At 51.0% G+C, this 13131-nt stretch overlaps 1 protein-coding gene across 1 annotated transcript; it reads left to right on the top strand.

The window, feature by feature from the left end:
* Window positions 1-2797: 2797 nt before the first annotated feature.
* On the top strand, window positions 2798-11197 carry LOC121272772 (serine/threonine-protein kinase pim-3-like). Its single transcript, XM_041179551.1, has 7 exons — window positions 2798-2884; window positions 4840-4933; window positions 6155-6279; window positions 7004-7054; window positions 8896-9262; window positions 9923-10099; window positions 11025-11197. The coding sequence occupies exons 1-7, from the start codon at window positions 2798-2800 to the stop codon at window positions 11195-11197; spliced, it is 1074 nt and encodes a 357-aa protein (XP_041035485.1).
* Window positions 11198-13131: the final 1934 nt, after the last annotated feature.

Below are 13131 nucleotides of genomic sequence, written 5' to 3'. Positions count from 1 at the left end.
ACATGTCTCTGCAAGCAGGTACAGCAAGAGGCCATTCAGAACCTCCCTCGAGCCTGTTACACAGGAACAGGAGGAGGCCATTCAGTCCCTCTCGAAAATGTTACACAGGAACAAGAGGAGGCCATTCATCCCATCTCTCAAACTTACACAGGAACAGGAGTAGGCCATTCAGCCCCTCTCGAGTCAGTAACACAGGAAGAAGAGGAAGCTCATTCAGCCACTCTGAAGCCTGTTACAGAGGAACAGGAGGAGGCCTTTTCAGGCCCTTGACCCTTGAAGGAGCTGAATGGCCTCCTGTGGTTGGCGCAATATGAAATTATGGCAAACGCCGCTCCCTGCTGGTCAACAAAACAGTGACGACCTGATAGAGTCTCAACAGCAGTCGGGCAGGTTCGGTTTCAAAAGCCCATGTTGTGGAGGTGGGCAGGTTGAACGGGGGTGCGGAAGGGAGAGGTGGAGGCGTTCATACACAGAACCACACAGCTTAAGAGGAGGCCATTCAGCCGTTCATGCATGTGCTGGCTTTTAGAAAGAGCTGTCCAATTAACCCCACTCTTTCCCCCCGACCCCACTGGCTCTTTCTCTCCCCCATAACCCTACACAATTTTCCCCTTCCAGTATTTATCCAATTCCCCCCGTTATTGAAGGGAGAGAGAGAGAGAGAGAGACTAGGAAAGACTGACCGTAGCGAAAGAAAGACGTGCCTTTATATAGCGCCTTTCACCACCAGCAGACACCTCCAAGTGCCTCGCAGCCAATGAAGCACCTTTGCAAGTGGGGTCACTCTTGTAGGGAAAGAGACTGCCATTTTGCGCAGAGGAAGATCCCACGAGCAGCCGATGTCACACGATGACCCAGGTCATCTGTTCCTTTTCGTGGTGTTGGCTGAGGGATACGTTTCGGGCCCAGGACACTGGGGAGAACTCTTTCCCCCAAACCCCACCCACCCCCACCAGCCCACTTTCCTTCCAATAGGGGCTGGGGGATCTTTTATGTCCACCTGTCGGGCTGGACGCAGGACTCAGGTTTAATGTCTCATCCTGAAGGATGGAGAGAGAGAGAGAGAGAGAGAGGGATGTGATGAGAGAGTTGAGGCAAAGGTTTGTGATGGGTTCAGAGAGGGCGATGGAGAGGCAAGTGATGTATCATAGAGTCATAGAGATCCACAGCACAGAAAAAGGCCCTTCAGCCCATCCAGTCTGTGTCAGTCAAACAAGTACCGAACTATTCTAATCCCATTTTCCAGCACTAGGCCCATACCCTTGTGTGTCATGGCATCGCAAGTACTTATAGAGTGGGGTGTATAATGGAGGCCAGAGGAAAGGGGGAGAGAGAGATAGAGAGACAGAGAGACAGAGACAGAGACAGGCAGAGTGAGAGGAAGAGAGTGAGAGAGATAGAAAGGTAGAGTGAGGCAAACAGAGAAAGAGAGTGAGAGAAAGAGAGAGAGTGAGACAGACAAAGGGACAGAAAGTGAGAGAGAGAGATAGAGAGAGGGACCGAGAAAGTCAAAGAGCAGAGACACAGGAAAAGAGAGACAAAGAGATAGAGACGCAGAGATAGAGAGAGGGATAGAAGGACAGAGAGACACAGAGAGAGAGGCAGAGAGAGAGAGAGTCAGAGAGAGCAACAGAAAGAGAGATAGAGGGAGAGACAGATATATATATTTATATATATGTAGAGAGAGAGAGAGAGAGAGACACACAGAGAGAGACACAGAGAGAGAGAGAGAGATAGTGAGAGAGAGAGATAGAGAGTGAAAGATAGAGGGAGATAAACAGAGAGAGATAGAGATACACAGAGAGACCGAGAGGGAGAGACTCAGAGAGACAGAGATGGAGAGAGAGCGACAGAGAAATAGATGGGGAGAGAGATAGAAATAGACAGAGAGAGAGAGACAGAGAGAGAGAGAAAGAGAGAGAGAGCACTTCAGGATTGCAGCGCAGAATCACCAGAACGACCTGGGTCTGAGAGGGTTAAATTCCGATGACGGGTCCCATAGTCCGAGCTTGTATTCCCTCGAGTATCGAAGATTAAGGAGTGTTCTGATCGAGGCGTTTAAGATGATGGCTTTGGAGGGGGTGGGAGAGCCCAGAATGAGGGGGCAGAACATCAAAGTTGGAGCCAGGCGGCCAGGGGGGATGTCAGGAAGCACTTGACACAAAGTAGAGTGGAAATGGAGAACTCCATCCCCACAATAAGCCTGTCGAGGTTGAGATGGGGGGGGGAGTGAAATTGTAAATTTCCAACCTGAGATTGGGAGATTTTTCTGGTTAAGTGGGGGATTGAGGATTACAGAACTGAGGGCAGCAGATGGAGTTAAGATGCAGATCAGCTGTGATCTAGTTGAATCGAGGAAGGCTCGAGGGGCAGAATGGCCTCCTCCTGTTCCTGTCTGACAGGCATGAGAGGGGCTGAATGGCCTCCCAGGTTACAAAGGCATTCCCTCATAACTGACTATCCGACAGTGCTGCACTCCCTCAGTACTGACCCTCCAACAGTGAGTTCCATGAGCAGCCCCAATCTCTCTCCATTCTCCCCTTAAGGCCACTTGCGAGCTTTACATACCAGGAACTTTTCTGGCGGGGGTGTTGGGTGGGGCATTAAGAGATTCCTCCCTCACTCCCACCCCAAAGCCCCCCACATCCTCATGCACACTGATAAGGGAAGAAGCGTGGATTTAAGGTAAAGCAACGCACAGTCGTTCGATCGCATTGTGATGCACGCTGTGGGCAAATAGCTGAGGGGGAGTTGGTGGGGTTGGGTGTGGGGGGATGGCACTGGAGAAGCTTTGGCCATGCCAGTGCCTTCAGGAGAGCCCCAGGAGAGGCCCGAGGTGGGGATACGTTCTGGGGAAATTCTGGAAGCAGCTGGGCCCACCCTGGTCTGTAAATACTCGTGTATTGTGCCCAGGCTGTAGAGGGTACTGCTGATATCATGTTCGTGGTTCAACGTGAAACCCTCTTGTGAATCGCGGCACGAAAATGTCTTTAAATCGCGGTGTCGGTTAGCGAACCAACAGTCGTTAGAGAATAACAGGCCCTTCGGCACATCGAGCAGATGCCAGAGAAACTACCTGCTTATTTATGATGTTTTGTGTGTACTCAATAAAATTAAACATTGTTTCAGTCAGGGGTATATTGTGTGTGTGTGTGTTTACATGTATCTGCAATCAAGAACAGGAGGAGGCCATTCAGCCCCTCTCTCGAGACTGTTACACAGGAACAGGATGAGGCCCATTCAGCCTCTGTCTCGAGCCTTTTAAACAGAAACAAGAGGTTTATGCAAGCCCTTGAGCCTCGAAGGGCTGAATGGCATCCTCCTGTGGATGGCCCAGTATGAAATTGTGGCAAATGCTGCCACCTGCTGGTCAACAAAACCTCGACGACCTGACAGAGGCTCAACAGCAGTCAGACAGGTTCAGTTTCATAAACTCATGTTGGGGGGTGGGCAGGTTGAACGGGGGTGGAGGAGGGGGTGCAGGGCCTTTGAAGGCGGAGGCATTCGTACAATCACAGAATGACGCATCTCAAGTGGAGGCCATTCAGCCCATTATACATGTGCTGGCTCTTTGAAAGATCTGTCCATTTAGCCGCACAGTCTTCATCCACCGACCCCACCAGCACTTCCACTCCCCCATAACCCTGCACGGTTTTGCCCTTCCGGTATTTATTCAATTCCACCCTTATCGAAGAGAACGAGAGAGAGAGAGACAAGGGAATACAGACCGTAGCGAAAGAAAGACGTGCCTTTATATAGCGCCTTTCCCGACCAGCAGAAACCTCCAAGAGCCTCGCAGAAAATGAAACACCTTTGCAGGTGGGGTCACTCTTGTAGGGAAAGGGATCGCCATTTTGTGCAGAGGAAGATCCCACGAGCAGCTGATGTCACACAATGACCCAGGTCATCTGTGCCTTTTCGTGGTGTTGACTGGGGGATACGTTTCGGGCCCAGGACACCAGGGATAACTCTTCCCCCCAACCCCCACCCCAACCTCCGCCAGCCCGCTTTCCTTCCATTAGGGGCCAGGAGATCTTTTATGTCCACCTGAGACACTGGAAAAGAGAGATAAAAAGAAAGAGATGCAGAAATAGAGAGAGAGATAGAAGGACAGAGAGTCAGAGAGAGAGAAAGAGTGAGAGCAACATCAATTGTTTTATTTCTCAACGCAAACTGGAGGAACAGCACCTTATCTACAGACTAGGTATTTTACATCCTTTCAGACTGAATATTGAGCTCAACAATTTTAGATCACAAACTCTCTCCTCCATCCCCACCCCCTCTTTTCCAATAATTTATAAATATTTTTCTATTCCCACCTATTCCCATTATTTTTAAATGTGTTTCCATCCATTGGTCTATCTGCTTTCTACCCTTAATGTTCCCATTAGCACATTTCTTCGCCAATTTCACCACCATCAACACCTCTTTCTCCTTTTGTCTCCCCCCACCTATCACTGACCCTCGATGCAGCTCTAATTGTCCCCTCCGCCTGCCCCTTAAGCCAGTTTATATTTCACCCCTCTTCTGCTTTCCCTTAGTTCTGGTCAAGAGTCACAGGGACTCGAAAGGTGAACTGTGCCCCTCCCCGCAGATGCTGCCAGACCTGCTGAGTTTTTCCAGTTATTTTTTGGGGTTTTGGTTGTGGATTTCCAGCCTTCGCTGGAACACTGATACATTCGAGGTGAAATTGACACACCGCCTTGTAACCAACAGCAACCAGGGAAAGGGGGAAAAGACTCAACTTCTGCTCTGCCTGTGAACCCCTTGAAGGACAAAATTCTTCCTTCAAAAAGAAACATTTTGTAAACGATTACGAGACTATCTTTCTCTGCCCAGAGGAATCTTAAGAGCAGCGTCCCCCGCAGAGCCATGCTGTATACCAAGTCCAGGACTGTGCGCAGTCAGACACCGGCCGAGGAATCGCACCCAGGTATGAAGTTGTTTTTAACAACGTGAGTTCCCCGAGTGTCCGCGCAGGTTATTTAGCCCACATCCCACCCCCCCCACCCCCGCACTCCCCAGTAGTTGGTGTTTGGGGAGAAGGGGAGTGAGCAGGAATTCTCGAGAGCCAGTGGGATGCAGAGACAGAAACTGAGAGAGAGAGAGAGACAGGCACAGAGATGGACTGGGGCGGAGGGGGCAGAGACGGATTCAGAGGGAGAGGGAGCTTCGGTTCGATGGGTCTTTGGTACTAACATATTCATTTCAACACAAGAGCAAGTTTCAGTGGGAACCAATTCGTCTAACGGAACAGACAGGGAGATGGAAGAGGAATCCAACATATTGGGATCCCCCCTTGAAGAGGGAGTCCCGACCACCTCCCCAACCCGAAAATTCCCTTAAAAAGGGTGCACACAATGCGCCGGTGAACGGACTGGAGGCGGCCGATTGCAGGTTAAGTCGAAGAGGGAGAGGGAAAGGGAGAGAAAGAATGAAAAGAGAGACAGAGAGAGAGAGAAAGAGAGAGGGAGAAAGAGAGAGAGAGAAACACGGAGAGAGAGAGAGACAGAGAGAAAGAAAGAGAGAGACTGAGAGAAAGAGATAGAGAAAGAGAGAGACAGAGAGAAGGAAAGAGAGACACAGAGAGAGCTAGAGAAACAACGAGAGAGCGAGACAGCAGTGAGACACAGAAAGAGAGACACAGACACACACAAAAATATGTTAGACAGAGACGGAGAGAGAATGGGTGACAGAAACACATGTGAGTGAGAGACAGAAGCAATGGGCAAACTCATTAATTCTCGCCTGAGTTTAGTGGGCTGGGAAGGATCAGGAGTATTTGTCACTATGAACCATTTCAGTCTGATGTGATGTTTGTGTGTCTGTGTCTCTCTTTCTGTGTCTCACTGCTGTCTCGCTCTCTCACTCGTTCTGTTTCTCTAGCTCTCTCTCTGTCTCTCTCTGTCTCTCTTTCTTTCTCTCTGTCTCTCTTTCTTTCTCTCTGTCTCTCTTTCTTTCTCTCTGTCTTTCTCTCAGTCTCTCTTTCTCTTTCTTTCTCTCTGTCTCTCTGTCTCTCTCTGTCTCTCTTTCTCTCTGTCTCTCTCTCTCTCTCTCTTTCTCTCTCATTCTCTCTGTCTGTCATAATTTTGTTAAACTAAGGCTAGGATCATTGGATGGAGTGTAATTCTCTCTCTTTCTCTCTCTGCCTCAGGTTCTGCAGTGAAAAAGAGGAAGAAGAGAGAAAGCTTCAAGGATCTGTACAGTGTGGGCAATAAACTGGGCAGCGGCGGCTTCGGAACTGTTTACTCGGCTGTGAGGATCTCCGATGGAGCTCCAGTGAGAGAGGAGGGAAAAGGGAGGGCATTAATGAAATAAGCACATCGATATATAGACACACACACACTCAGACACAAACACACACACACACACACACACATACAGAGAGACACACTCAGACACACACAAACACACTCAGAGACACATAAACACACACACACATTCAGACACAAACAAACACGCACACACACCCAGACACATACAGAGACACACTCAGACACGCAGAAACACACACTCGGACACACACTCAGACAAACAAACACACGCACACACACTCAGAGACAAACACACACAAATACATTCACACAGACACTCACAAAAACATGCACACAAACAGACACATAGACACATTCACTCACTCACACAGAGATCCTCACAGTCATGCACAGCCAAACACGCACACACACAAACACACACTCAGACACACACACACAGGCATACACAGAGACACACTGCTATCTAGAAGCTTCCGTTTTTAGTGCAATAAATTATAAAACGCGAGCACAACATTACAACATTCCGGGGGTCACGGGGGGAGTGAAGATCCAAAATAATTCCCAGGAATCAATGTTTACACCTGCAGGTGTTGCTGATGTTTCTATAGGGGGGAGGGAGACAAGGTGTGTGTTAACTCAGTATGAAACTTTACTTAAAATATATCAATATCGTTGTAGTGTTTAAAGTCAGCTGGTTTGAATGAATTGGGATCCTGTTTCTGTCACAGGTGGCAGTAAAACACGTGCCCAGGAAGAAAGTGGCGGATTGGGGTCATCTGGTGAGTTTAAAATTTATTAAATAAGACTTGTGAATGTGTTTCTGCCTGAGTGTGTGCGAGTGCGCATCTGAGAGTGTGCAAAGTGTGCGTGTGAGTGTGCGAGTGTGTGGAAGTGTGAGAATGTGTGCAAGTGTGTCTGAGTGTTAGAATATGTGAGAGTGTGTGTGAGTGTGTGTGTGAGTAACTCTGAATGTGACAGTGAGCGAGTGTGTCTGAGTGTGTGTGAATAACTCTGTGTGTGTGCGAGTGTGTGTGAGTGTGTACAAGAAACTCTGAATTTGCGAGTGTGTCTGAGTGTGTGTGAATAACTCTGAGTGTGTGAGTGTGTACAAGAAACTCTGAATGTGCGAGTTTTTCTGAGTGTGTGCGAACAACTCTGAATGTGAGAGTGTCTACGAGTGCTTCTGAGTGTGGGTGAGTAAGTATGAATGTGAGAGTGTGCAAGTGTGTCTGAGTGTGTGCAAGTGACTCTGAATGTGCGAGTGTGTCTGAGTGTGTGTATGAGTAACTCCTCTGAATGTGAGTGTGTGTGCGAGTGTGTCTGAGAGTGTGTGTAAGTCTGAATGTGAGAGTGTGCGAGTGTACCTGAGTGTGAGCAAGTTTCTCTGAATGTGCGAATGTGTCTGAGTGTGTGCGAGTTAACTCTGAATGTGAGTGCGTGTGCGAGTGTGTCTGAGTGTGTACAAGTATCTCTGAATGTGCGAGTGTGTCAGAGTGTCTTTGCGAGTTACTCTGAATGGGACAGTGTGTAAGAGTCTGTCTGAGTGTGTGTGTGAATAAGCTTGAAAGTGAGAGTGTGCGTCTGTACCTGAGTGTGAGCAAGTAACTCTGAATGTGCGAGTGTGTCTGAGTGTGTGTAAGTGTGTGTCTGAGCGTGAGAGAATGTGTCTGAGTGTGTGTATATTGGAGGGTGGGTGTGAGAGTGAGTGTGAGTGTGTTTGTGCAGAGGAGCTGGTTCTTGTTTGCAATTCAATGAAAAATGACGAAGGCTTTCTTTTCAATCTTCATTCTGTGATATATTTATTACAACCCTAGATCTCATTGCCTTTGAGATAATGGTTATTTTGCTGTCCCTCCGTGACATCAGTTTAGAGGGAAAAACCCAGGAAACTGACACATCGCAACAGAAAATTGTTAAGGTGAGCTCGCCACCAGGGGTCGCCCCACAAGTGCGTTTTTTTTTAGATAGAATTTCATTCTCAACTTGTGTTCGCCCCAAACCAGCCTCTTCCAAACCCCTACACTCCCCCAATTCCATCTCCCTCAAACCAGCCTCTTCCCAAACCCTACCCACCCCCAATTCCATCTCCCCCATACCAGCCTCTTCCAACCGCCCACCCACCCCCAACTCCATCTCCCCCAAACCAGCCTCTTCCCAGACCCTTTACACCCCCAATTCCATCTCCCTCAAACCAGCCTCTTCCCACCCCCTCCCCATCCCCAACTCCATCTCTCCAAACCAGCCTCTTCCCACCCCCAACTCTATCTCCACCAAACCAGCCTCTTCCCACCCCCAACTCCATCTCCCCTAAACCAGCCTATTCCAAACCCCAACTCCATCTCCCCCAAACCAGCCTCTTCACACCCCAACTCCAGCTCCCCCAAACCAGCCTCTTCCCAGCCCCTACCAACCCCCAACTCCATCTCCCCAAACCAGCATCTTCCCACCCCCTACCCACCCCCAACTCCATCTCCCCCCAAACCAGCCTCTACCCACCCCCAAGTCCATCTCCCCAAACCAGCCACCTCCCACCCCCAACTCCTTGTCACCCACTCTTTGTGAACTTGTTGCCTGCTGTCCATGTTCTGAATTCTGCCATCCTTGTGCCCTCTGTTTGCAGAATCACCGCCCCGTGCCCCTGGAGATCATCCTGATGAGGAAGGTGTCTTTGCCGGAGCACCGAGGTGTGATTCGCCTGCTGGACTGGTTCTCCAGGCCGGACGACTTCCTGCTGGTGATGGAGCGCCCGCCCAGAGCCAAGGATCTCTTCGACCTCATCGCCGAGCAGGGCTGGCTGTGCGAGGAGTGCCCCTGCTCCTTCTACCGGCAGGCGGTGGAGGCACTGTGGCACTGCCATGCCTGTGGGGTCACGCACCGGGACGTCAAGAGCGAGAACCTTCTGGTCGACCTGCGCACCGGCGAGCTCAAGCTCATCGACTTCGGCTCGGCAGCCCTGCTGCGTGACACCGCCTACACCGATGTCAGTGGTGAGTGCCCTATCTCAGCCCGGCCACTCCCTGGGGGCATCCCGGAAGCAGCTGGGGGCACAGCGGCACCCCATTTCTCTTTCTGCCACCAGGGATCGCAGATTGTTGCGCGGGCGCCAATTCCCTCCGACAGTGCGGCTCAGAACTGACCATCCGACAGTGCGAATCTCCATCAGCACTGACCATCCGACTGTGTGACTCTCCATCAGCACTGACCCTCCGACAGTGCGAATCTCCATCAGCACTGACCATCCGACAGTGTGACTCTCCCTCAGCATGACCGTTCGACTGTGCGGCGCTCCCTCGGCACTGACCCTCCAACAGTGCGACGCTCCCTCAGTACTGACCGTTCGACTGTGCGGCGCTCCCTCAGTACTGACCGTTCGACTGTGCGGCGCTCCCTCAGGACTGTCCATCCAACAGTGCAGTGCTCCCTCGGCACTGACCTTCTGACAGTGCAGTGCTCTCTCTGTACTAGCACTGGGCTGGGGGTATAAAGCAGGGGGCGAGCATCAGGCGTGGGTAATTTGGGGGCATCGGGGCATTAAACTCCAAAGCAATGCTGGGTGGGGTAAATAGTCTCACAGTGAATGTTGTCTGGTTTTAATCTTGTCCCTCTCTCTCTCTCTATTTCCCTCTCTTTCTGATGGAAATGCTTAGGCACCAGATTGTTCAACCCACCAGAGTTCTTCAGACAAGGGCGCTACCATGCGCTCTCCGCTACCGCCTGGTCCCTCGGGATCTTGCTCTATGTCATGGTCTGTGGTGATAACCCCTTCAAGGAAGATGTGGAAATCCTGGCTGGCGAGATCCAGCTGTCCTGCTGCATCTCCAAGGGTAAGTGGCAGACGGGGTGGAGAGAGGGGATTTATTTTTTAAAAAACATCCTTCACTGTCTCCTTTCCTAAGATCTCAAGAAACAGCAGCAGGAGGAGACCATTCAGCCCCTCGATCCTGCTCCCCCATTCAATAAAATGGCATCTGATCCGATTGCTCCACAACTCCACTTCCCTGTCCGTCCCCCTCATAACCCTCGACTCCCCTCGACGATCAGAAATCTGTCTCACTCGGCCTTGAATATATTCACTGACCCGGCCCCCACTTCTCTCAGGGGGAGGTGGGGGGGAGAGAATTCCACAGACTGACCACCCTCTGAGACAAGAAATTCCTCCTCATCTCCGTCTGCAATGGCTGACCCCTCATTCTGAAACTGTGCCCCCTCCCCTCATTCTAGATTGCCCCCCTTGAGAGGGTGAAACATCCCCTCAGCATCCACCCTGTCAAACCCCCTCCCCTCAGAACCTGACATGTTTCAATAAGATCACCTCTCATTCTTCTAAACTTCAATGGGTAGAGGCCCCAACCTGCTCAACCTTTCGCCATCAGACAAACCCCCTTCGTCCCAGGAATCAGCCTAGTGAACCTTCTCTGTACGGCTTCCAATGCGAGTCTGTCCCTCCTTAACTAAGGAGACCAGAACTGTCCACAGAACCTCAGGAGCGGCCTCACCAATGCCCTGTCCAGTTGTAACAAGACTTGCCCACTTTTATACTCCATCCTCCCTCCTCGAAATAAAGGACAACTTTCCATTTGGCTTCCTAATCACTCGCTGCATCTGCGTACCAACTTGTTGAGATTCATGTACCAGGACACCCAGATCCCTCTGCTCCACCGCCTTCTGCAGTCTCTCTCTCTCTTTCTCACATTCAATTCTTCCCCGCGATGCAATGTTTAACGGACTATCTTGCGCTTCCCCCTGCAGAGTGCGAGGAGCTGATACGATGGTGCCTCTCCATGCAACCCTCCGAACGGCCCACCCTCGACCAGATACTGTGCCACCCGTGGGTACAGAATGTCATCACCAGACCGAAAGCCGTGGGCCTCTGGAGCCCGGAGGAAGACTCCGAGTGTAGCACTAGCCAGGAGAGACAGTAGGGAGCAGACAGACAGGACATGAACACACTCTGTTGCTTGTCACCGTATGGAAGGAGGAGGAACTTTAAGGACTGATGGGGACCTCGTCTGATCGCTCTGTCAGCAGTGGCTGGCTGGTCAGTGAACATTGGCCCCTGGGACGGAGCGAACTCGAACTGCACATCCTGTGTTCGTCTCCCTTTTTCATCGTTAAAGCCGGCGCCTCCGACAGTGCGGCTCTCCCTCAGCACTGACCGTCCTACAGTGTGGTGCTCCCTCAGCACAGACCCTCATACAGCGCGGCTCAGCCCTGACCCTCCGACAATGCAGAGCTCCTTCAGTATTGACCCTCCAACAGTGACTTCCATGAGCAGCCGCAATCTCTCTCCATTCTTGCCTTAAAGCTACCTGCGAGCTTTACAGACCTGGCACTTTTCAAGAGGGGGTGTGGGATGGGGCATGGAGAGATTCTTCCCTCACTCCCCTCCCAACCCTCACCCCACATTCTCATGCACACTGATAAGGGAAGAAACGTGGATTTAAGGGGAAAGTAATGCACAGTCGTTTGATTGCTTTGTGATGCACGATGTGGGCCAATAGCTGAGGGGTAGTTGGTGGGGTTGGGTGTGGGGGTGTTGGCACCTGAGAGGCGTTGACCATGCCAGTGCCTTTGGGAGAACGCCAGGAGAGGCCCGAGTTTCAGTGAGGTTCTGGGGAAATTCTGGAAGCAGCTGGGCCCAGCCCTGGTCTGTAAATACTCGTGCATTGTGTCCAGGCTGTAGAGGGTGCCGCTGATATCATGTTCGTGGTTCAACGTGAAACTCTCTTGTGAATCGCGGCACGAGACTGTCCTTAAATCGTGCTGTCGAAACTAGCTGTGTATTTGTGATGTTTTGTGTGTACTCAATAAAATTAAACATTGTTTCAGTCAGTGGTATATTGTGTGTTTACATGTCTCTGCAATCAGGTACAACAAGAGGCCATTTAGAACCTCCCTCGAGCCTGTTACACAGGAACAGGAGGAGGCCATTCAGTCCCTCTCGAAAATGTTACACAGGAACAAGAGGAGGCCATTCATCCCATCTCTCAAACTTACACAGGAACAGGAGTAGGCCATTCAGCCCCTCTCGAGTCAGTAACACAGGAAGAAGAGGAAGCTCATTCAGCCACTCTGAAGCCTGTTACAGAGGAACAGGAGGAGGCCTTTTCAGGCCCTTGACCCTCGAAGGAGCTGAATGGCCTCCTGTGGATGGCCCAATATGAAATTATGGCAAACGCCGCTCCCTGCTGGTCAACAAAACAGTGACGACCTGATAGAGTCTCAACAGCAGTCGGGCAGGTTCGGTTTCAAAAGCCCATGTTGTGGAGGTGGGCAGGTTGAATGGGGGTGGGAGATGGAAGGGGTGGAGGCGTTCATACACAGAACCACACAGCTTAAGAGGAGGCCATTCAGCCGTTCATGCATATGCTGGCTTTTAGAAAGAGCTGTCCAATTAACCCCACACTCTTTCCCCCCGACCCCACCAGCTCTTTCTCTCCCCCATAACCCTACACAATTTTCCCCTTCCAGTATTTATCCAATTCCCCCCGTTATTGAAGTGAGAGAGAGAGAGAGAGACTAGGAAAGACTGACCGTAGCGAAAGAAAGACGTGCGTTTATATAGCGCCTTTCACCACCAGCAGACACCTCCAAGTGCCTCGCAGCCAATGAAGCACCTTTGCAGGTGGGGTCACTCTTGTAGGGAAAGAGACCGCCATTTTGCGCAGAGGAAGATCCCACGAGCAGCCGATGTCACACGATGACCCAGGTCATCTGTTCCTTTTCGTGGTGTTGGCTGAGGGATACGTTTCGGGCCCAGGACACTGGGGAGAACTCTTTCCCCCAACCCCCACCCACCCCCACCAGTCCGCTTTCCTTCCAATAGGGGCCAGGGGATCTTTTATGTCCACCTGAG

This window comes from Carcharodon carcharias, chromosome 35 (genome assembly GCF_017639515.1).
Source record: "Carcharodon carcharias isolate sCarCar2 chromosome 35, sCarCar2.pri, whole genome shotgun sequence".
In the NCBI taxonomy this organism is placed as follows: Eukaryota; Metazoa; Chordata; class Chondrichthyes; order Lamniformes; family Lamnidae; genus Carcharodon; species Carcharodon carcharias.
This window is presented reverse-complemented; position numbering and strand designations above follow the sequence as displayed.